The sequence below is a fragment of the Bubalus kerabau genome, chromosome 19 (genome assembly GCF_029407905.1).
Source record: "Bubalus kerabau isolate K-KA32 ecotype Philippines breed swamp buffalo chromosome 19, PCC_UOA_SB_1v2, whole genome shotgun sequence".
Classification (NCBI taxonomy): Eukaryota; Metazoa; Chordata; class Mammalia; order Artiodactyla; family Bovidae; genus Bubalus; species Bubalus kerabau.
Genome location: NC_073642.1, coordinates 70086595 through 70110024, shown reverse-complemented (window position 1 = coordinate 70110024; position 23430 = coordinate 70086595). Strand labels below are relative to the sequence as shown.

Genomic DNA, 23430 nt, shown 5'->3' with positions numbered 1-23430 from the left:
CGGGCCGCGCCGGCCGCGAGCCCCCGCCTAGGGTCCAGGGGCCCGTGGAGTCCGCGGAGCGGTCTTATCAGCGCGGGCAGCTGGTGGTCTGTCCGTGCGCGAGCGCCCCGGCCCAATTCAATGGCCATTGTCCGCCGGCCCCTTTGTTCAGGAGGCGGCCACTTCCTGCGGGGCTGGGCTGGGGCAGGCAGGCAGGAAACGCTCCGAGCTGAGGCCCAGACGCCGAGGCCACCCTGGCTCGGGGTCAGAGGTGACGGCCACCTGCCCGGGGCCACCCTGGGCCCTGGGCCGGGGGCTCCAAGCCAGACCAGGGGCGAGGCTGGCCTCAGCTCAGCCCTTTCCTCTGGGTCTCCGTGTGCCCGTCTGCAGGGTGAACGGTCGAGTCAGAATAGCCACTCCCAGGGAAGGCTGATGGGGACTGTGCTCATGAGATCAGATCCCATAGACCTGCGGGAGGGGCGGGGAAGGAGGAGGAGGACCACCCTTGGGCAGAGGGGTGCCCCTCACAGGCCTGTGTTCCTCCTCTGATCCTTGTCAGGGGTGACAGACTCAAGGAGGTTAAGAATAGCAGTAGGCAGAACTCAAGTCCCAGAGGGTGGCACCCAGCTCCCACTGCCTCAGCAAAAGGAGGAGCCCACTGGGGCTCCAGGCTGGGCAGGACTGTGGCCTGGCAGAGGAAGAGGGAGACGGGGTTCCCAGTGCTTCCCCACCTGGGCCAGACCTCCTGTTGCTCCTTCACTGGGTTCCGGTAAGCAGTCCTGCCCATCCTGAACAGGTGGTCAACTTGGGGCCACGGCAGGCCTCCTCATCCGTCCCTGCTCCAAGGCTGCCCACTCACCAGGCCCCGGACTCAGTCACGTGCTCACCCACAGCTGAGAGTGGAGTCTGCAGGAGGTGATGGGAGACGCAGCTCCCCTGTCCTTACGCAACCTCTGCCACCTTCCCACCACACAGGACAGACCTCTCTGGGCCAGCCCTGGCCTGCCTTCCTTCCCTAGAGCCCTGGAATTTCAGTGCCTTTCTCTGAGTAGCCCCCTGAGTAGCACCGTGTTCCACCCTGCAAAGCCCTCTCTGACTCAGTCCGAACTCAACCAGAATAAAGCATCATGGTTATCACTGTGGTTATTTCCGATGGCAGGATTTAATATGAGGAGTTGGTCCCAGAGGTCTTAGGAGCGCTGGACGCCACTGCCTGAGGCCAGAGGAGCCCAAGGGAGAGTTGTCAACCAGACCCCACCATGGGTGCGTCCCCACAGGGCTGGGCCTCTGCGGCCTTGACCTGCTCTGAGCTCAGCTGTAATGCCAGGGTTTGTGCAGAGACACGAGGTGTCCGGCGGAGGCCACCCTGCAGGCCAGCATGGCTGCAGCGCTTCACAGAGGGCAGTGCGCTCGTGCAAGCGGCCAGCGCAGCGTCCGAGCAGGAGCGGGCCGCACCACCCTGCAGCCACAAGGCCCAGGAGGGGGGCTGGCAGCCTCAACTTCATCCCATCTGAAAGACCAAGTGGGGCGCTCATGTGGACGAGATTTGGGGGGAACGCCTGTGAATAACTGGGGGACGGCGAGGAGTGGGGGCCAGACCCCATGCAGGGTGCCTGCCCCAGGGAAGGCAGGGGCGGCAGGACAGTGGGCAGGAGGGGCCTCCCACCTCTGCGGTGCTCCACTGCACCCTCAGAGGCCGGAGGCAGCCATGGGCAGGGCGCCCCGGTGCATCGGGGCTGGGGTGGGGGGAGCAGTGGGGCCGCTGTCCACCAGCCTTGAAGCTGCATGTCCTGTTGTTCAGCCGGGCTTCCCTGTCCTTCACTGTCTCCTGGAGTTTGCTCAAACTCATGTCCGTTGAGTCAGTGATGCCATCCAACCATCTCATCCTCTGTCGTTCCCTTTGCCTCCTGCCTTCAATCTTTCCCAGCATCAGGGTCTTTTCCAACGAGTCACTTCTTCACATCAGGTACAAAAGTATTGAAGCGTCACCATCAGTCCTTCCAATGAATATTCAGGGTTGACTTCCTTTAGGATGGACTGGTTTGATCTCCTTGCAAGTCCAAGAGTCTTCAACGGCACAGTTCGAAAGCATCAATTCTTCAGCACTTTGTTATGGTCCAACTCTCGCACCCATACATGACTACTGGAAGAACCATAGCTTTGACTATATGGACCTTTGTAGGCAAAGTGATGTCTGCCTTTTAATACACTGTCTATGTTTGTCATAGCCTTTCTTCCTAGGAGCAAGCATCCTTTAATTTCACGGCTGCAGTCACCATCTGCAGTGATTTTGGAGCCCAAGAAAATCAAGTCTGTCACTGTTTCCATTGTTTCCCCATCTATTTGCCACGAAGTGATGGGACTGGATGCCACGGTCTTAGTTTTTTGAAACTTAAGTATTCTCTCCTTGAGAACGCCATGAGCAGTATGAAAAGGCAGGGTGTCCTAGGGAAGCCTCATCTCAGCCATGAGGCCCTGCCCTGCAGTGCCGTCTGAAGCACCTACAGAGAACGGCCTTGTGTCCCCAGGGCAAGGCAGGGGTCCCACCATCTCTGTGCTCTGGGCCCTGAATGGGGGGTGAGGTGTGAGCGGGTAAGGCCTGAGCTCCAAGGAGAGGTGTGGCCGTGGTGGGCTTTGGGTGTGGGAGCTGCCGAAGCCTTAGGAGAAGGCAGGAGGGTCAGCCAGGGCTTCCCCCAGGAGAGACCAAGAGGCCAGTGGCCACAGGGTGGCCCCCAGGGCTGGGGTGTGGTGGGCAGCTCGTAGCTCATTTGAGTCCCTGTGCCCAGGGACAGAGAAAGGTTGAAACACAGAGGTCAGGACAGCCTGCTAGGCTGTGTGCCCTGGAGAGTACATCAGCGCTGGAATTACTGGGCAGGAGGGCTGGCCGGCGGCCCGTCCTCAGGGAAGAGGTGGGTAGAGACGGCATCCTCAGCACGTGGCCCAAGAACCCCGCAGTCTGAGCCTGGGCCGGGCACTCCGTCCCGGCCACAGGCACCCTGCTCCACCTCAAACCCCCTCTTCCCAGGCCCTGGCCACAAACCTCTTCTGGGAGGGGAAAGACCCCAGGGGTGTCCTCAGGATCCTGCCCCCGCCTCAGCAGGTCAGCGGTCCCCTGGGCTCTGGATCTGACCACCTGGGCCAGCCGGGCCCCGCGGGCGGAGGCACTGGGACCTTCAGCCCATGGCAGCCCTCATGGGCCACAAGCACTCAGCATCGCCATATCCAGGGGCACCTCCAGGCTGCCCCCTTCCTCACTCAGAACGTAGAAGGAGGCCCAGGCTCTGCTGCTGGTACGCCTCCCTGGAACCTCTGCCATCCACCCATGGCAGTGCCCCCGGCCTGCCCTCACCGTGGCACCCCATCTGCTCTGCCCTGGACCCTCTGTCCCCTGAGAAGCTGTCTTCATGGCCCAATCTGTCCAAGGCCCCCTCCTCCAGGAAGCCCCCCTGCCCCCTCCCAGCCCCTCTGCACGTCCACAAGCTGCTAGAATTGGAGCTGAGGCTTGGGGGGCGGGCAGGGGCCTGGAGGACGGGGAGGACCCTTGCCCGGCCCTGGGGCCCCTGCCGACTTGGCGAGGAGCTCCCCTTTGTGGGAGGTCCCTGTGTGAACCACTCTCTGCCATAGCACAAATGCAGGAAATCGCCATTCTATCAAGCTCTATTTTCTCCCATGGAGGGAAAGTCTGTCACACGAAGGGCATTGTTCCCGGACTCATGCCTTCCGGGCGGGCCCGGCTGCAGTGGGGCGCACGCGTTCCTGGGGCTCCTGGCTGCGCTGTTTCCCTTCGAGACCCCGGGGCGCCTGGGGGTTGGGAACCCGGGGCCTCCTCCCGCCCCGGCCCAGGGTGACTCCCGCATATTCAAGCCTGTGCACATGCGTCAGGAGCCCTTGCTGAGGGGGGTGGAGTGAGGTCAGAGCCGGGGCCTGCACACACGCCCCCCAGCCCCTCCCCGCGCCCCTGTGGCCCTCCAGACCCGCCCGGGGACTCTGGCCTGTGGGCCAGGTGCTGTCCCGCTGCCTCCTCTCCGTCTGACTACCCTCACAGGCCACTCTGTCCTGGGAGATCCCGCAGGGCTTGGGGGCCCGGAAGCCAGCTGGGCCATGCCGGGGGGAGGGGACAGGCCACCCTCAGGGACCCCTGCCCGGCCAGGCCCACGGCATCCCCCTGCGAGCCAGGAGCCCAAGTGGTCAAGGGTGCTGTGTCACCCGCCCCCAGCTCAGCTGTCCTCGAGGATGAGAGCTGCCTGTTGGCTGCCACCGGCGCTCTGAGCGACCCCAGAAAAGGCGGGGGACAGCAGGCACCCCCTCCTCAATCCTGGGAGGCTCCGGGGGGGGGGCTGGGCACCTGGAGGTGCATGTGGGGGCTGCTCCAGCAGGAGACACAGGCCCCAGATTCGACCTGGACTGGTCGGGGACAGGCGGGGCCGGGGCTGGACGGCGTGGAGAGGGGACTGGGGGCTCAGGGTGGGTGGAGGCGAGCAGGAAGGCTGGTCTGCAGGCCGAGGCCCTGCCGGGGCCTGAGCACATCTTCCCTAGCTCCACGAGCCCACAGTGGAGCCTGGGCACCCAGGCCAGGCAGGGCAGGAGGGACGAGACCAGAGGGAGGGAAGGGGCTCCGAGCGGAGCGGGGTCAGGGTGAGAGTGCAGAGGCCCCGGGGAGGCCGCCGGTCCTTGGGCGGGGAGATATTGGCGGGTGGGGGTGTGCTCCCTAGGGGGAGAACAAGACAGAGGCGGGCATCCCTGGAGCCCCACACCCCCAACCTTGGCCCTCCGCAACCTGTCTGGCTCCGCCAGTGTCCAGGCCTGAGCTCCGCACCTGCTTTGAAACCGCACCCCAACTCCCGGCTTCCCACGGCCCACCAGCCCCCACTGCCCCCTCTGGGGGGAACCCCCCTCATCAAGAACCCCCCAACCATAAGACTGACCTCTGGACCCCTGGGCTGCCTGTCACCCACTCTGGGGAAAGGCTGAGCCCTAGAGGAAGCCGACATCCACCTGTCCACCTGCCCAGGCTGCTGGGCGCCGCCAGGGGCATCCCCCAGGCTGGGGCCACCAGGAAGCCCCTCACCAGGCCACGGGGACTCCAGGCCCCCAGTCCCGTGGGACCATGTGCAGCCACCCTCTCCTCCTGCCCCAGTCGTGACAGACCACCCTGCCCCCGCGTCTTAGAGAGCAAGATGAGGCAGCGGCCAGCATGAGCCCCCGAAGTCCTGCCAGGGCCCCAGCAGGCTGAACCTCACCTGGGGTCCTGCCCTGGCTCCCATGTCCACATGGTATTCCCAGAACCTGCCAGTGTGGAACTTCACATGGCAAAGACATGGTTAAGTGGAGGACCCTGGGGGTTGTCCTGGGCTACAGAGGTGGCCGGGGTCGTCATGAGGGGGCAGGGGTCATCACGAGGGGCCTGGGGTCGTCTCAAGGGGCCCAGGGTCATCACGTGGGGGCCAGGGTCATAACGAGGGGGCCGGGGTCATCTCGAGGGGCCTGGGGTCGTCATGAGGGGGCAGGGGTCAAAGGAGGGGCCCGAGGTCATCTCTAGGGGTGCCGGGGTCATCATGAGGGGGCTGGAGTGGTCTCGAGAGGCGCCGGGATCGTCATGAGGGGGTGGGGGTCGTCTCTTGGGGGACAGGGTCATCACGAGGGGGCTGGGGTCGTCACGAGGGGCCTCGGGTCGTCTTGAGGGGCCTGGAGTCGTCACGAGGGGGCCAGGGTCGTCATGAGGGGGCGGGGGTCGTATGAGGGGGCCGGGGTCATCACGAGGGGTCTGGGATCGTCTCTTGGGGGATGGGGTCACCACGAGGGGCCCGGGGTCATCTCTTGGGGGACGAGGTAGTCATGAGGGGGCTAGGGTCATATGAGGGGGCCGGGGTCATCACGAGGGGCCCGGAGTCATCTCTTGGGGGATGGGGTTGTCACGAGGGGGCCGGGGTCGTATGAGGGGGCCAGGGTCGTCACGAGGGGCCCGGGGTCATCTCTTGGGAGATGGGGTCGTCACGAGGGGGCCGGGGTCATATGAGTGGGCCAGGGTCGTCACATGGGGGTGTGGTCGTCTCAAGGGGAAGCCGGCAGGTCAGAGTCCAGATGGGAACAGGGCTGCTGCGCCGCTGGCTGTGAAGAGGGAGGAGGTACCAGCCAGGAGCCAACAGTGCGGCGGCCTCTAGAAGCCGGGAGAGGCCAGCGTCCGTTCTCCCCTGGAGCCCAGGAGGCAGCCTGCCCTGCCCTCGCCTCAGTGCAGGGAGGCCTGCCTTCATGGCTCGGCATAACCAGTCCCTGCCGTCGGAGGCCGCCAAGGCTCGTGCTCACCGCGTGTGTGTGTGTGTGTGTGTGTGTGTGTGTGTGGCGGTGGGGGGGGGGTCTCCACGTCCACTCAGCCCACCCTCACTGCATGTGTGTGTGTGTGTGTGTGTGTGTGTAGGGGGGTCTCCACGTCTGCTCAGCCCACCCTCACCGCAGTGTGTGTGTGTGGCGGGGAGGGGGGGGGGGGGTCTCCACGTCCACTCAGCCCATGCTCATTGCATGTGTGTGTGTGTGTGTGGCGGGGGGGGGGTCTCCACGTCCACTCAGCCCATGCTCATTGCATGTGTGTGTGTGTGTGGCGGGGGGGGTCTCCACGTCCACTCAGCCCATGCTCATTGCATGTGTGTGTGTGTGTGTGTGGGGGGGGTCTCCACGTCCGCTCAGCCCACCCTCACTGCATGTGTGTGTGTGTGTGTGTGTGTGTGTGTGTGTGTGTAGGGGGGTCTCCACGTCCGCTCAGCCCACCCTCACCGCAGTGTGTGTGTGTGGCGGGGGGGGGGGGTCTCCACGTCCACTCAGCCCATGCTCATTGCATGTGTGTGTGTGTGTGTGTGGGGGGGGGGGGGGTCTCCACGTCCGCTCAGCCCACCCTCACTGCATGTGTGTGTGTGTGTGTGTGTGTGTGTGTGTGTGTGTAGGGGGGTCTCCACGTCCGCTCAGCCCACCCTCACTGCAGTGTGTGTGTGTGTGTGTGTGTGTGTGTGTGTGTGTGTGTCTCCACGTCCACTCTGAGCGCGGCTGGGCCCGCCCGGTCTCTGAGGCCCCCAGGCCCTCATGGGGCTTTCCAGCAGGCTCCCTGGGGCGTGGCCCGCGTCCCCTGGCCTTCACCCCCATCCTCCACTCCCTCCTCCTCCCGCACCCACTCCCACAGGGCCCAAGGCCACTCGCCTGCATGGCCTCCGCTCTGGACAGCGGCCAAGGCCCCTCGCACTGGTCTCCTGCCCTCCCCAGAAGGCGGCTACAGAGACCCCCCGACACCCCTGCCTGGACCCCTTCCAGGCTCCTGGTGCCGCTGAGGGGCCCAGCCCGGCCCAGCGGGCTCCCCTGGGAGCCACGGCACACCCCTCCTCCTGCTCCTCCAGGTCCCTGAAGACAGCGCCTCGTCACCAGGGGCCCTAGTCCAGCCCCCTGCTGCCCTCGGTGTTCGCGTCCCAGCGCACCCTGAGTCCTAGTTCCCAGCTGCCTGCGCACAGCAGTTCCCCAGAAGCACATCTCTAGTCTCGCTTCAGACCCCTCTCCTGCCTCCAGGGCCACAGTAGCCTGCGGGGACCTGATCCCGACCCACCATCATGGGCCCCAGGGTGCTCCAGCCAGCGTGGAATGCTCCTGACCAGTTTAACTGATGTGTTTTTCTTTTTTTTTTTTAAAAAGATTATTTAGCTGTGCGGGCTCTTCAGTGTGGCGTGCGGGCTCTCTAGTTGTGCACGTGGGGTCTTAGTCTTAGTTCCCTGACCAGGGATCGAACCTGCATCTGCTGAACTGGAAGGTGGATCCTTAACCACTAGACCACCAGGGAAGTCCCTGATGTATTTTTCCTTAAGAAAACGGAACTGAAAACCACATCACGTCAACCATCTCACTTTTGCACTTCACTGGCATTTAGCACATTCTCAATGTTGTCTCCCAATTTCCAGAACATTCTGTCACCCTGAAAGGACACTGTCCCTGTTGTCCCCTCCCCCAGCCCTGGCAACCCCAATCTATTTTCTGTCCCTGTGCATTTATTTCATATCACAAGGGACCTTCTGTCTGCCTTTTCACTCAGCAGAATGTCTTCAAGGCTGTTCCGTGTGGTAGCACATGTCAGAATTTCATTCCTTTTTTTTAAAAAATTTTTATTGGAGTATAGCCAATTTACAATGCTGTGTTAATTTCAGGTGTACAGAAAAGTGACTCAGTTCTATGTATACATATATCCACTCTGTTTTAGATTCTTTTCCCGAATAGGCCATGGTAGAGTATTGAGTCTGAGAAGGCAATGGCACCCCACTCCAGTACTCTTGCCTGGAAAATCCCATGGACGGAGGAGCCTGGTGGGCTGCAGTCCATGGGGTCGCTAAGAGTCGGACACGACTGAGTGATTTCACTTTCACTTTTCACTTTCATGCATTGGAGGAGGAAATGGCAACCCACTCCAGTGTTCTTGCCTGGAGAATCCCAGGGACGGCAGGGCCTGGTGGGCTGCCGTCTATGGGGTCACACAGAGTCGTACACGACTGAAGCGACGCAGCAGCAGCAGCAGAGTATTGAGTGGAGTTCTCTGTACTATATATTAGGTTCTTACCAGTTACCTGCTTTATATATAACAGTGTGTATATGTCAGTCCCAGTCTCCCAATTGATCCCTCCCCGCTTCCTCTCCTGATAACCATGTCTGTTTTCTACATTTGTAGATAAGTGTTCTTGTACCATGGAATGGGAAATGGCAACCCACTCCAGTGTTCTTGCCTGGAGAATCCCAGGGACAGAGGAGCCTAGTGGGCTGCCGTCTATGGGGTCGCACAGAGTCGGACACGACTGAAGCGACTTAGCAGTACTTGTACCGTATTTCAGAGCCCACATATAAGTGATATCATATGGTATTTGTCTTTCTCAGTCTGGCTTACTTCACTTAGTATGATGATCGCTAGGTCTACATTGCTGCACTTGACAATATTTTGTCCTTTTTTATGGCTGAGTCATAGTCCATCAAGAAACACCTGGAGTAACAGGCAAATTTGGCCTTGGAGTACAGAATGAGGCAGGGAAAAGGCTAATAGAGTTTTGCCAAGAGAGCACACTGCTCATAGCAAACACCCTCTTCCAACAACACAAGAACAGACTCTACACATGGACATCGCCAGATGGTCAATACCGAAATCAGACTGATTATATTCTTTGCAGCCAAAGATGGAGAAGCTCTACACAGTCAGCAAAAACAAGACTGGGAGCTGACTGTGGCTCAGATCATGAACTCCTTATTGCCAAATTCAGACTTAAATTGAAGAAAGTAGGGAAAACCACTAGACCATTCAGGTATGACCTAAATCAAATCCCTTACAATTATACAGTAGAAATGACAAATAGATTCAAGGGATTAGATCTGATAGACAGAATGCCTGAAGAACTATGGACGGAGGTTCATGACATTGTACAGGGGGCAGGGATCAAGACCATCCCCAAGGAAAAGAAATGCAAAACAGGAAAATGGTTGTCTGAGGAGCCCTTACAAATAGCCGTGAATAGAAGAGAAGCAAAAGGCAAAGGAGAAGGAAAGATATACCCATCTGAATGCAGAGTTCCAAAGAAGAGCAAGGAGAGATAAGAAAGGCTTCCTCAGTGATCAATGCAAAGAAATAGAGGAAAACGACAGAATGGAAAAGACTAGAGATCTCGTCAAGAAAATTAGAGATACCAAGGGGACTTTTCATGCAAAGATGGGCTCAATAAAGGACAGAAATGGACCTAACAGAAGCAGAAGATATTAAGAAGAGGTGGCAAGAATACACAGAAGAACTATACAAAAAAGATCTTCACGACCCAGATAATCACGATGGTATAATCACCATCCTAGAGCCAGACATCCTGGAATGTGAAGTCAAGTGGGCCTTAGGAAGTATCACTACGAACAAAGCTAGTGGAGGTGATGGAATTCCAATTCAGCTATTTCAAATCCTAAAAAATGATTCTATGAAAGTGCTGCATTCAATACTCCAGCAAATTTGGAAAACTCAGCAGTGGCCACAGCACTGGAAAAGGTCAGTTTTCATTCCAATCCAAAAGAAAGCAATGTCAAAGAATGCTCAAACTACCTCACAATTGCACTCATCTCACACCAGCAAAGTAATGCTCAAAATCCTCTAAGCCAGGCTTCAACAGTATGTAAACCATGAACTTCCAGATGTTCAAGCTGGATTTAGAGAAGGCAGAGGAACCAGAGATCAAATTGCCAACATCCGTTGGATCATCGAAAAAGCAAGAGTTCCAGAAAAATATCTACTTCTGCTTTATTGACTATGCAAAGCCTTTGACTATGTGGACCACAACAAACTGTGGAAAATTCTTAAAGAGATGGGAATACCAGACCACTTTCTTTCTTGAGAAACCTATATGCAAGTCAGGAAGCAATAGTTACAACCGGACATGGAACAACAGACTGGTTCCAAATTGGGAAAGGAGTACATCAAGGCTGTATACTGTCATCCTGCTAATTTAACTTATATGCAGAGTACATCATGAGAAGTGCTGGGCTGGATAAAGCACAAACTGAAATCAAGATTGCTGGGAGAAATATCAATAACCTCAGATATGCAGATGACACCACCCTTATGGCAGAAAGTGAAGAAGAACTAAAGAGCCTCTTGATTAAAGAGGAGAGTGAAAAAGTTGGTTTAAAGCTCAACATTCAGAAAACTAAGATCATGGCATCTGGTCCCATCACTTCATGGCAAATAGATGGGGAAACAGTGGAAACAGTGAGACTTTATTGTTTTTTTGGCGGGCGGGGGGCCTCCAAAATCACTGCAGATGGTGACTGCATCCATGAAATAAAAATTACTTGCTTTTTGGGAAAAAAAATTATGACCAACCTAGACAGTATATTAAAAAGCAAAGACATTACTTTGCCAACAAACATCTGTCTAGTCAAAGCTATGGGTTTTCCAGTAGTCAGGTATGGGTCTAAGAGTTGTACTATAAAGTAAGCTGAGCGCCAAAGAATTGATGCTTTTGAACTGTGGTTTTGGAGAAGACTCTTGAGAGTCCCTTAGACTGCAAGGAGATCCAACCAGTCCATCCTAAAGGAAATCAGTCCTGAATATTCATTGGAAGGACAGATGCTGAAGCTGAAACTTCAATACTTTGGCCACCTGATGCGAAGAACTGACTCATTTGAAAAGACCTTGATGCTGGGAAGGATTGAAGGCGGGAGGAGAAGGGGACAACAGAGGATGAGATGGTTGGATGGCATCACTGACTCAATTGACATAAGTTTGAGTAAACTCCGGAAGTTGGCGATAGACAGGGAGACCCGGAGTGCTGCAGTCCACGGGGACACAAAGAGTCGGACACGACTGAACGACTAACACTTACTGGGGAGGCAGTGGCTGCATTTGAAGCGGGTCTTGGAGGTCCACACCCAAGGAAGGAGGGGCCCTCCCACAGCAGCGAGGGGCGCGAGGGGGAGGGGTAGCAGCCCCAGACAGGAGTGGCAACTCCTCCCTGAAGGGCAGGTTCCAGCTCCTCTCGCCCTGCCCTCTTTCCAGAGCCTTCTCTGCCTCCACCCAGGGGCCTCCAGAGGTGTCTACATTCTTGCCACCACCGCCCACAGGATAACCCTTCGCGCCCCGCAACGCTCCTCTCTGGGGGGCGCGGCGGCGGCGCCGGCTTCTCTCCCTGCCCCCGGGTTTGGTCAACCCCAGGGGGCAGACATCAGTTCGGCTCGAGCCCCCTCCCCCAAGCTGCGCTGCGTCGCTCTCTCGCGACCAAGATGCCCAAGTCCCCCGGGCAGCGGGCAGCGGCGATCGCCTCTCAAACCTCCAGCCGCGCCCGCCCGCTGGCCGCACGCTCGGCCGACTGCACCTTGCGGCGGGGCTCGCCTCCTGCCCAGCTCCCAGCCCGCGGGCTCCAGGAGCGCCCGCGTCCGCCGTCCCACCCACACGGAGCCGGGCAGGGGCCACCCCGGGCCCGCCCCGCGCTCGGCACCGCCCCGCCCCGCGCGCACTGGGCATGCGCAGAGCCGGGTACGCGCCGGCGCGCCGCCATGGAGCGCATCGAGGGGGTGGCCGTGGGCCGCTGCGCAGCCTCGCCGTACCTGGTCCCGCTCACGCTGCACTACCGCCAGGTGAGCGCGCCTTCCGCGCCTTCCATTCCCCGCGCTGCCCGACACCGCCCCGGGACCCCGCCCGCCTTCGACCCGGAGCCCCGCCCACCCTCGAGCCCGCAGCCCCGCCCCCGCCCGGAGCCCCGCCCCCAGCCGGCAGCCCCGCCCCCGCCTGGAGCCCGGCTCCGAGCTCCGGGCCCAGGAGCCCCGCCCCGAGTCTCGTGGTCCCGCCCCGCAAGCCTCGCGTCCCCGCAGAGCGCTTTGCCGGAGTCCAGGTGCACACTCCGGTTGAGTGTCGGGGTCGGGGAGGGTCTGGGCAAGGACACCTCGAGGGACCACTCATTCCTCCAAAGAGACTTTGCTGAGCCCCGGCCCTTTTTGCGGTGGGACATATTGGGCGCCCCCAGGGTCGGGGCAAGCTTCCTGGAGGTGGTGTTCTCCATTCTGGGCAGAAGAAGGCGAATGGAGGGACGGGGGTGCGCACTGGAGAGCCTCTCCGGGTGGGCTTCCTCTCCAGGACGCCTCCTCCGTGTCTCCACCTGCCGTCCTTGCAGGCTTTCCGCCAGGGCATCATCTCCTCCTACCGTTCCCTGGGAGGCAGTGCGGTACCACGGCTGCCTCCCTTGGCGCCGTACATGGGAGTAGGTTCACAGGAAACACATGTTTGTCCAGTTTGGGCCCTCACCCTTTGCTTGCAGCTCCCCTGGAGTCCACCGTGCCATCCAGGTGAGGACTGCACCCCATAGCGTGGTCTGTGCGGCCCCTCGGTGCCCCTCAGTCAGGACAGGTGGTGCAGGTCTTTGGTGCCCCTCTCTCTGCCTGACTGCCCTTGGCCTGCAATATCCTGTCTACCCCCCTCCCCCAGGTCCCTTCCTCTCTCCAAACTATGACGCCCTCTTGACCCCCAGCCTGAGAGAGGCTGCACCACCCCCCCCCCCCCCCCGTTGCTGTTGTCCCATTGGCCCTAGGGGACAGGGAGTCTTGTCCCCAGGCTGGACCCAGGCTGGCAGCACTGGCCTGGGGCAGAAGCCAGGGTGGGGTGAGGGCATAGTACAGGGACGTGGAGGTTGCCGCCCTGTCCCTGGTGCTGGCCTGGGGCCAGGATGCCTGATTGTGGCCACACAGCTCCCAGGGGCCAGGGCTCTGGGAGCAGCAGGTGAGCACAGGGTGGTCCAGGCACCTGACCGCTGTGGCCTCTGGCTGTGGCACCCTCCCCCACTTCCTGTGAAAGGTGGATGGGTGCTGGTAACCAAAGCTGAGCCCGTGTGGGTGGCAGGTTGCAGTGGGCACAGCCAGGGGGCCACGGGACACTGGGCTGGGCGGTGAATGTCAGCAAGGGGCTTCTGCAACTTTGCTCAGTAGCCGCTATGCCAGGGGAGATCTTATGGATGGATAGATTGATCATCCAGAGGCAGGGCCTCCCCATGGCTCTGAGGGGGAGGGGGCTGTGTTTACACTCCAGTCCAGTTCCTCCCTCCCAGTGCCATGAAGATGAGCCAGGCCTGGGTCCGGACCACCTGGGTGGGGGTCCTGCAGGAGGGGCTGCACGGGCCTCAGTGGACCTCTCTGGACCCTCCCCTCCACCCTGCCTGGACCTCAGGTTTGACCGATGTTCTGATCCTGATCCAAGAGGGTACCTGAAACCAACACAGGGTGATACGTACCCTGAGGGAGGCAGGGGACAGCCCTGAACTTGGCAGACTTGGGGACAGGCCTTCCCTGGAACCCCTCCTGGTGGGTGGCCGGCCCTGGGGTGGCCAGGCTGCAGGCAGGCCCAGGCCTGCCTCTTGTGGGTGGTGCCTCACCACGGCCTCCCGGGCAGCCCGACCGGCACAACACAGCTCTCCTTCCCCCCGGAAACCGAAGCTGCTGCCCGGCCAGGACGCTCCTGCCTCCAGGCCAAGCTCAGCCCAGGTTCCCTATCTCCGCTAGACCAGCGTGTGGGCCTCTGCCTGTCAGGCCTCCCTGCCGGGAAGGCCCTGTTTTCTCTGTGAGTCCTGGTGCAGTGTCGCCTCCTCCGGGAAGTCCTCACAAAGGTTGCTCCTCGGCGTCTTCTCTCTTTTGCAGCCCTGACTGTACTTTCTGTCTCTGGTGCTCAGGTTCATGTCCAGTTCGTGGTTTGGACAGGGCCCCATGTGTCGGGCTGGCAGCTCACCAGGGCAAAGGGCTGGACCAGTGGCTGAAGGGCAGTGGGCTAAGCAAGCTGGTGATGGGTATCCACAGGGCTGGGCTCTCGGGCTCCAGGGCCAGCCCCATCCTCAGAGACCTCTTTGAGGAAGGCTCAGGGACAGGGGGAACGGCCCAGCTGGCAGGGTCCCAGCCCCTCATGCCTCCTGCCGGCTGGAACCACGTTAGCATCGGTTCTGGTTGCCCGCGGCGGCCCAGGCCCCGGCTCCGCACTGCCTTCTGTTCACCAGATGCCGCCCGGAGCCCTGGGAGCCGCTGGGGCAGGGCACCCCAGGCAGGGGAGCAGGGTGGCGGAGGGAAGGGACAGAGCAGCAGGACCACAGGCCACGGGAGAGACAGCCCCAGGCGAAAACCGGGCTGGGGAGAGGGTGGTCCCTGGTCCAGTCACGCCCCTGAGTCATCCCATCTACGGGGCAGGCTCCTGCCGGGCGCTGGCACACCCCCCAACTGCTCCTGTGCCCCGCCCCAAGCCCTCCCATGGCCCTTTGTCCAGGCACCCAAGGGAGCTTCAGCCGTGAAGACCTGATCTCTGCTCCACTCACTCGGGAGCCCCCAGCCCGGGGCCCTCCACACCCCATGATCCTTCCCGGTCTGGGTGACAGCGAGCGTCTCCACAGCTCCCCACTGCTTGCTTCCAGTTTTCTCGTCACTCCTGGGGAGCATGCGGCTGCCCTGGACCCCCCTGCCCACCTGCTGCACCTCCTGGCTCCCAGGCGGCCTGGGCCACAGCTGGTCTCCCTGGGAGGAGCTGCTGCAGTGCGTCCCCGGGGCCTCCTCGGTCCCGGGAGCACTTCCCGACCGCTGCCCTGTCTCTTCCAGAATGGCGCCCAGAAGTCGTGGGACTTCATGAAGACTCACAATAGGTGAGGGCCTGGCCTGGCTGGCTCCAGGAAAGAAGGCTGGCAGGGACATGGGGCCCAGGGGCAACGGAGCCGTAGCCCCCCACCTCTGCGTTTCTGAGCACCCCCGCTCTCCCTGCCTCTCACCGAGGGGCCCCATGCAGGCCTCCCAGGCGCCCTTGCCCTGGAGCGCCGGGAGCATGGGCCGGGGGCAGTGTGGCTTTAGCTGTCCGGCAGGGCCCACGTGTCCAGTCATTCCCGCGCCCTCAGATGCTGCCACCCCCAGCCTGTCCAGCTGCCCAGCGTGTCCTTCCCACTCCTGCCACGCAGCACATACAGGAGGCCTGGGTCCTCACCTGGCAGTGTGACCCTGGCGAGTTCTCTCCCGGCCTGGGCCTCAGTCTGCCCATCTGAGCACGGGACCCAACCCTCCAGGGCTGTGGAGGGCGGCGAGCTAAGGGCACGCTTCTGTGCTGAGCTCGGTTCCCCCCCGCCCCCAGCGTGACCATCCTCATGTTCAACTCTTCCCGGAGGAGCCTGGTGTTGGTGAAGCAGTTCCGGCCAGGTGAGGCTGGGGTCGGGGAGGCCGGCAGGCTCACGTCCAGCCCCCTGGGGTCCTGGTGTCAGCATGTAGACCCGGGAGGGGGATCTGGGAGAAACAGCCTTGGCAATGGGGTCTGGCCAGAGCGGGTCACGTGGAGCCGGCCGCCATAGGCCGTGACGCGGTCGCCTCCCCCGGCCAGCCGTGTACGCTGGCGAGGTGGAGCGTCTCTTCCCAGGGTCCCTGGCCGCTGCGGAGCAAGACAGGCCCCAGGCGCTGCAGGCGGCGCTGCCTGGCTCAGCGGGGGTCACCTACGAGCTGTGCGCCGGCCTCCTGGACCAGCCCGGGCTCTCGCTGGAGGAGGTGGCCTGCAAGGAGGCCTGGGAGGAGTGTGGCTACCGCCTGGCACCCTCTGACCTGCGCCGGGTGACCTCGTACAAGTGAGTGGGGCTGGGAGGGCGGCCCGCAGTCGGACAGCCCTGGAGGCGGGCTGGGACAGGCCGCTGGGGGGCGGCAAGCGCTTCCTCCCCAGGGCTGTGCAAGCAGGGTGAGTTTGCCTTGTTTTGCAGCTCAGGGTTGGGGGAAGGTTGGCTGGAGCCTGAGGCCCCCGGCCCCACTGTGGCCCCCCCGGACCCCTGTGGCCCCCAGCCCCCACTGCAGCCCCCTGCGGCCCCGCCACACCCCCCGCCCTGTGTGGCCAGCTCCAGTGGCAGCTGCTGCTCACAGATGCCCCTGCTTCCTGTGGGATTAGGCGCCGGGGGCTGGGGGTGGGGGCGAGTCACAGAGCGCTCTGACGGCGGCTCAGGAGTGAGGGCAGGGCCGAGTCCTGGGCCAGGGTTGGAGCTCTGCGCTCCCAGGGAGGGGTCACAGTGCCCCTCCAGAGTCCGGGTGCCTGCCGGCCACTCCAACTCCCCCTGGGGACATCTTCCGGGACGGGATGTCAGGTGAAGCCCACCCTTACCCTGGGAGTGTGGCGATGGGTCCCCAGCCCTGGTGAAGTCCCGAGCAGGACGAGGGTCTCCAGCTGAGCCCCAGCCCCTGGCAGCCTGCTCCAGAAGAATGGGGCCTCAGCTCTGCCCCCTAGGCCAGCCCAGGGCCACCTCAGCGACACCCAGGCCCAGCCAGGCATCCCTGGCCTTCAGTCTTGGGAAGGAGATGGGGCAGGGCCTAGCGCCTCCACACTCCAGGTGGGGTTTCTGCACCCCAGGGTCAGACATGCTGTGTGATGCCTCAGTTATCTGCAGGCATTCTCCGTGTGCCTGGCCAGTGGCCACTTGGTCTCTGAGCCTTTGGGCTGGCGATCCAGGGGCCCTGATTTCAGGTAGGGATTGAACCATTGGGCAGGCCAGCCCTGGGAGCGGGGGGTCCCCAGAAGGGGTGAGTCTGCATGGAGGCCTGGCAGAGGCGCTGCGTGGGAAAGGCTCAGATTGAGGGGACAAGCAGCCCAGTCTCTGGGCCATGATCTGGAGGGTACTGGGGAGCCACAGAGGGTTCTGGACAGCAGGTGGTCCGTGGTCAGCTCAGACTGCATTTTAGGGACAAGGGCAGGCAGGCCAGGGAGGGGGAGAGGAGGCCAGCGCAGCTCCTCACCCCGGGAGCTGGACGGCAGCTGGACGAGCCAGAGCTAAACTCACGCAGCCCCGTGGCCCGGCCCACAGCTTCCGTCTGCGGCCCCGGCGGCTTCCCTGCCCGTCCCGGGTGACGCGGCCCCCCCTGCGCTTGCCTGAGGTCTCTCGGCTGGGGGCGTGATTGAGTGCGCAGGGGGAGGCCGTGCCGGCCTGGCAGGGCGCACTCTCCTTGGCGCCGGTCTCCTTCACACACCGGCGGAAACGGGGCCTGGAAACCCCGCAGACGGCGACTTCCATCAAAGCTCAGGCTGTGGTGGCCGGCGGAAACGGGCTTCAGGAAGGGTCCGGGGGAGATAAGGGGCCGGAGGGCGGAGGAAGCAGCTGGGTGAGGTCAGTCTGGGCGTGGCCCCGCCGGGGGTGGGACAGCTGGGGAGGGGACGGAAGCCCCTCTGCTCCTTGCCCTGGTGTCCCGGGAGCTTTTGCACCCCGCAGGCCTTGGCTGGCCTCAGCTAGCCTCAGCGGGACCTGGGGGTCCCCCTTATCCCCTGGACTTTGTACACAACCTCTGGTTTCCCTCTCCTCTGCACACTGTGCTGGGGCCTTCCCCTCTGGAGTCCAGACCAGCCTGTCCGTCACCCCATCCTCAAGGCAGGCAGTCACCATGGCTACCTGCTGCTGACCTCTGCTGCTGGGTCTGCGCCCCTACCTTCTGTCTGGCCCATCCCCCTCCCTGGGGCCAGCAATCCCCTCCTGGCTGCCACCCAGGAAGGAAGGGGAGTCCTTGATGCCCCCCCAGCCTATGAGCCCTAGTCCTGGGGACCTCACCCCCCACCCTCACTGTGAGCCCCAGCCTGGAGTGGGTACCCTACCCTGTGAGTGCCCACAGACAAGCTGCACGGCCGGAGCCCTGGGCGTGGACCGGCTCTGCCGGGTGGGGAGAGGACCAGCTTGACCCAGCCTGGGCAGAGTGGCAAGGCCCACGGTAGGACGGGGGCCGCCTGTCAGGCACCCATGTTCTCACTGCGTGGTTGCCAGGGGTCAGCCGTCTGCTTGCCGGGGACCTGGCCCACCACTCAGGGACTTGACGGGCTGCAGCCAGGCATCAGCTGGGCTCTGCAGTCTGGTCCGGGGCTCTGCGTCCTCTTGCAGCTCCTCGTGGCCGTGCCTGCGGGCTCTGTCTCCTGGCTGGCTCTCGGGCTCTTAGAGGCCCCCACACACCCTGGCCCATGGACCTCCCGCAGCACCGAGGCAGCTTGCTTTATCTTCAAGTGTCTCTCTGAGTTTTCACTGATCCCTAAACTCTCCTGATGAGGTCACACCGACCCAGGATCATCCCCCCTTGATGAACTTAAATTCCCCTCATTAGGTCCCGTAATCGCGTCTGTAGAATCCCACCTTCATCACCTGACCTAATGTGACCGGTGGCACGTCACAAGCCTCGTCACACCAGCATGTTCCCAGGTCTCCCTCACACTCGAGAGGATACCGCGTGGGGACCTGGGAGCCCGGGGGCCTCCTGGAACCCTGCCTGCCAGGGGCTGGAAGGGGTGGTCAGGAGAGGACTGGGGAAGGGGCAGGGGTGGCCGGCGGGGCCTGAGTGGACCCCTCAGCACATGCTGTCTCATCTTCAGGTCTGGCGTGGGACTGACCGGCTCCAGCCAGACCATGTTCTACGCGGAGGTGACAGATGCCCAGCGGGGCAGCCCGGGTGGGGGCCTGGCTGAGGAGGGAGAGCTCATCGAGGTGGTGCACCTGCCCCTGGACGGCGCCCGGGCCTTTGCGGACGACCCGGATGTTCCCAAGACTCTCGGCGTGATCTTTGGTATCTCATGGTTCTTCAGCTGCGTGGCCCCTGGCCTGGGTCTCCAGTGAGAGCCCCGCAGACCCAATAAAGGCTGGCATCGCTCTTGGATATGACCGACTCTGAGCTGTGACCGGGCTGGGCTGGGGGGCAGGGTAGGGCGAGGTCTCCACGAAAGCCCCTCAGCTCCCCCTGAGCAGAGGCATCGGCTGCAGGCTGTGCGGGGGGCTGTTGGGACCTGGCCGCTGGCAGAGGGCTAGGCCAGGCCTGGGCAGTGCTGCCGGCTGGCAAGGAGAGGCGGGAAGACGGTGTCGGGTCAGGCCGTCCCTGGGGGCAGGGAAGGGTCAGCCAGGCTGAGCGCTCAGGGCCCACTGGGCACCGGCCGTGGATGGAACTGTGGCCCTGGGGGCGGTGGCTGTCACATCAGGAGAGGCTGTGGACAAGTCCAGAGGCGCGTGCTCCCTGCTCCTGGGTCCTCCCTGAGTGGGGCTGGGCCGATGCCCCCCTCAGTAGCCCTGTGGCCCTGGGTACTGGTGATAAGTCTCGCTCCACCTGCTGACCTGTGTGCAGGCTGGCCTGCAAGCCCCACAGAACCCCCACGCGGGGGGTCGGGGATGATGTGAGCTGCCCTTGAGCTCCTGGGGTCTTAGGAGGGCTGGACATCTGCCCCACCAGGCTCCCAGCAGGACCTCCAGCGTGCGCTGGGGCCTTCTGCGAGGAGTATGTGCGGGTCATCGTGGTTTGGGTGTCTGTGGGCGTGGCGGGGCCGTCAGTTGGGAGAGGGCCAGGGAGGTTTCCTGGAGGGAAGGCTGGCTCTCCCCTCTGCGAGGGTGGTGGCCTGGCCTGGCCCTTTCCCACAGGCCCCCAAATCCTCTGGTCAGCCCCTTGGGTAATGCCCTAGGACATGACGGGGGCAGCCTGGGTCATGGTCCACTGACCCTGTAGAGGGCAGAGTGTCCAGGAGATCCTGTTGGACAGACAGGTTGGGACTGGGGGCCCGGGTGACCAGGAGCTTTTGCTGTGAACCTGCAGGCCCTGTGCCCCGGCACTCGGCCCTGGCTGGAATGGGAGGGGCGCTGAGCGAGGACACGCTGCCTCTGGCTTCTGCTGAGAGCCTGCTGTCAGGAGGGGACAGCTCCCCAGCCGAGGGCCCCCTGCCCTCCTGTGCTCCCTGCCTGCCCCGGGCCAGCGGGCACTTTAGTTCCTGCTGGCCTGGGGGCCGTGTGTGGCTGAGCCCCTCCAAGAACGGCTCAGAGCCCATCGCCCCCGAGTCTGGCCCTTGGGGCCGCCCTAGGGTGGCTGCACCCAGGAGGCCCACCCAGGCAGCACCACCTGTATGCAAATGCCGGCTGTGACCCAGGTGGGGCGGCCCGGGTGGGGTGTCCCGGGAGCCCAGCCTAGCAGTGGGGTGCTGTGGGGGGCGGTGCTCGGGCCTAGGTGTGGAGCCGACGGGGTGGTGCCGTGCTGGGGTCCCGAGCGCCAGCACCGCCCTGTCAGAGGGGCCCTGAGGGCGGCCCTGGGCCGGGATGTCTGGAGAGTCTGAGGCAGGGGCTCTGCCCAGCCTGGGGCTGCCCCACCCCGCCCGCACCTTCCACCTGCCGCTGCCCACCTCCTGAGCTCCACTGCCTGCCCACTCAGAGGGGCCTCTGCTGGGCCCCGGGTGGGGCTGGGTGCCCTCTGCCCTGGGGAGCACATGGGCTTTGGCCTGGCAGGACAGGGCCCTTGTCTTGGGTGCAGTCCAGCTCCGCACTCTGCTCGGCAGCCCGTTGAGGCAGGTCAGGAGGCACTGCCGGGCCTAATGGAGCTGGCATCGATTTCCTGGCAGTGGGGGGGGGGGCTGTAACCGGAAACTCCCCTCCCTGGCCGCTATATTTAGCACCGCAAAACACGGGCGGAAGTAGCTCACTCAGCCCCACCGGCTCTGTCCACATGCCTGGCAGCCGGTGCCCAGCCTGGTCCTGAGCAGCCTGGCCAGGCTGAGCCGCGCCCCCTCCACACGTGCCTTGTCTGGCGCAGAGTGATGCCCACCCCAGAGTCTGCCTGGAGGGCCCCTGGGGCAGGGGACTCGGAGAGGGAGCCCTTGGGTTAGGGGGCGGGTGGGGCTGGAACACTAAGTGGAGCGTGACCCAGGGAGCCCTAAACTATGCCGGGGTCTTCCTGGAAGAGGCGGGAGCCTGGCTGTCTCTTGAGTCTCAGCCCTCTGGCTCCCCCCGCCAACCATAGGAGGGGACCCCTGTAGGAGGATCGCCCGCCCCGCAGCCCCAGTCCCGGCCCCTTCCCTCAAGCGGCCAGTGTCCTGCCTTGAGCATCTCCTGGGTCCATTTTGTCCAGGCTGTGGCTCCTGGGAGGGAGGGGGTGGGGACAGGGGACCATGAGGGGCGTCTGTGGCCTGCAGGGGCCATCCTGGGCAGGGAGGCAGGGAGCCCACTTTGCTCCCAAAGGGCCTGGATGGAAGCATCCACCATCCACCCACCCCTGGATGGAAGACAGGGGCCCGGACCCCTGTCTCCCTGTGTTGCAGGGTGGGTGGGGTCTCCCTGGGCCCCAGGGCAGCCCTGCCCCCTGGCAGGTTGAGCTGGAATCTGGAGGTGGGCTGAGCGTCCCTCACTGCCGCCTTCGAGCCAAGACAGCCCCGAGCAGGGCAGGGCCTCCGCCCAGAGCAGCAGCTCCTGGGACTCGTGGCCCAGTCGCCAGGGTCAGCCACAGTGTCCCGCGGCACATCCCGGCCGTCTGCTTCTCCTGCAACTGGCCGCCGGCAGGAAGCTTTGAGGTGGACAAGGGAGGAGCACAGAGGGCGGCGGCGGCGGCGGGGGGGCTGCTGTTCTCCAGATTCCACCTCTCACTCGTGCCGGAATTGCCCCCTCGGCCCCTCCACGGCCAGGACCCTGCCAGGCCACCGGCCCCTCTCGTTTGCTTATGGCCTCCCTGTCCGACCTCACCCCGTGCTGCCCTTCCCCCCTACAGCCAGGGATCTTTGTGACAATGTAAGTCACAAATGTGCAGCCCAACCCAGCTCAGCTGCTTTCTGTGACTTCCCGTCAGCCTTCGCAGGAAGGCTCGCCAGGCCGGCGCAGCACAGCTAGTGCTCGCCACTCCTTCCAGCCTCCCCAGGCCCTCACCTGCTCTGCCGGGGCGAGTCCTCCTCCTCAGCCCCAGGGCCTTTGCATGTGCTGTTTGCAGCCACTTTCCCTGGCCGACCCTGGCCTGCCCACTGGGTCTGAGCAGGCCTACTGGTCAGGGCACCCCACCTGCCTCACTCAGTACAGTCTGCTGTTGTGTGTTATTTAAGTTCTCTGCCCACTCCACCAGCCCCACTGGGAACCACTCACGGTTGGGTGGGCAGGGGCTGTGTCCACCTTGCTCATGGTTTGAGTAAGTGCTGGAGGGCAGTGGGTAGTAAGGCAGCGAGCAAGGGCCAGGATGGAGCTCTGCCCCTGGGGTGGTGCAGGGGCCGCTCGTCCCTGATGGGGCCTGCAGGACTCCGTCCCTGCCCTTGGGCCAGAGCAGGGGGGCGGGGGCCTCTGTCCGTGAACCCCCTGCCCCCACAGGCGGTAACCGCTGCCCAGGAAGCAACTGGAAGGCTCTAAACAGCGCTCACATTCCCTTATTTGGTGGGGGTCGCTGTGCATGGCGGGGCCTGGCTTGTGTCCTGCCCCCTCCCAACCTAGAGAGGGGCTCAGGTCAGGATGGGTGTTTGGAGGGAGCAGTCAGGCCCAGCTCTTTAGGCTCCTGGGGGCTGGACCCCTGGGCTGGGCAGTGAAACCAGGGCCGCAGGCAAATTTGCGGGAGGAGCCAGGGATGGAAGAAAGCCCAGTTGCTACCGGGGTTGGGCGGGGAAACCCCTTTGGACCAAATTGGTATCCCTAACGGCCAAGGTGATCTCCAGCCTGGTAAGGGACCCTGTTTGGCGGAGAGGAGGAGGTGTTTGGAGACCCGGAGCCTTGGCATGACTCCGGGGAGATGAGGCGAGGTTACTCCAGGAGAGGGCAATAAGGCGATGAGGGGGTGGGATACGGGGGCCTGGCGACCAGGACAGCAGCCGCAGCCTCTCTGGGCGGCCTTCACTTTGTCCTTTGGGGCTTGCACCACCGTCCTTTATTCGCACCCTCCTCGTCCGCGCCCAAACCACGACCCCCATCCCGGACGTTCCTCGAATGTCCCCTCTGCCACCATAGTAGAGCTGGACACGGGCCGCGCAGAAGAGCGTTAGTTCCGTGGCTTCCGACTCGCGGGCAGTGGGGCGGGCGTCCGAGGGGAGCAGCGCCCCCTGCGGCGGGAGTGGCGGGGGAGATATTCCCGGGGGCGGGGGCGCGTAGTAGGGCCGCGCCCGCCCCAAGTAGGATAGAGCCCTGATTTGTGCAGGAGGCAGCCTCTTCCCTGGGACCGCGAGGAGCGCGGCGGCGGCGCACCGGTGGGAGG

At 62.9% G+C, this 23430-nt stretch overlaps 1 protein-coding gene across 2 annotated transcripts; it reads left to right on the top strand.

Moving 5' to 3' along the window:
* Positions 1-11973: 11973 nt before the first annotated feature.
* NUDT14 (nudix hydrolase 14) lies at positions 11974-19122 on the top strand. 2 transcript variants are annotated; one of them, XM_055555750.1, is made up of 5 exons: positions 11974-12096; positions 15082-15125; positions 15602-15666; positions 15881-16082; positions 18842-19122. In XM_055555750.1, the coding sequence occupies exons 1-5, from the start codon at positions 12016-12018 to the stop codon at positions 19080-19082; spliced, it is 633 nt and encodes a 210-aa protein (XP_055411725.1). In that variant the 5' UTR covers positions 11974-12015; the 3' UTR covers positions 19083-19122. The 2 variants fall into 2 exon arrangements, with proteins under 2 accessions (XP_055411725.1, XP_055411723.1); XM_055555748.1 differs by having other exon boundaries at positions 15845-16082.
* The last annotated feature ends 4308 nt before the right edge of the window (positions 19123-23430 follow it).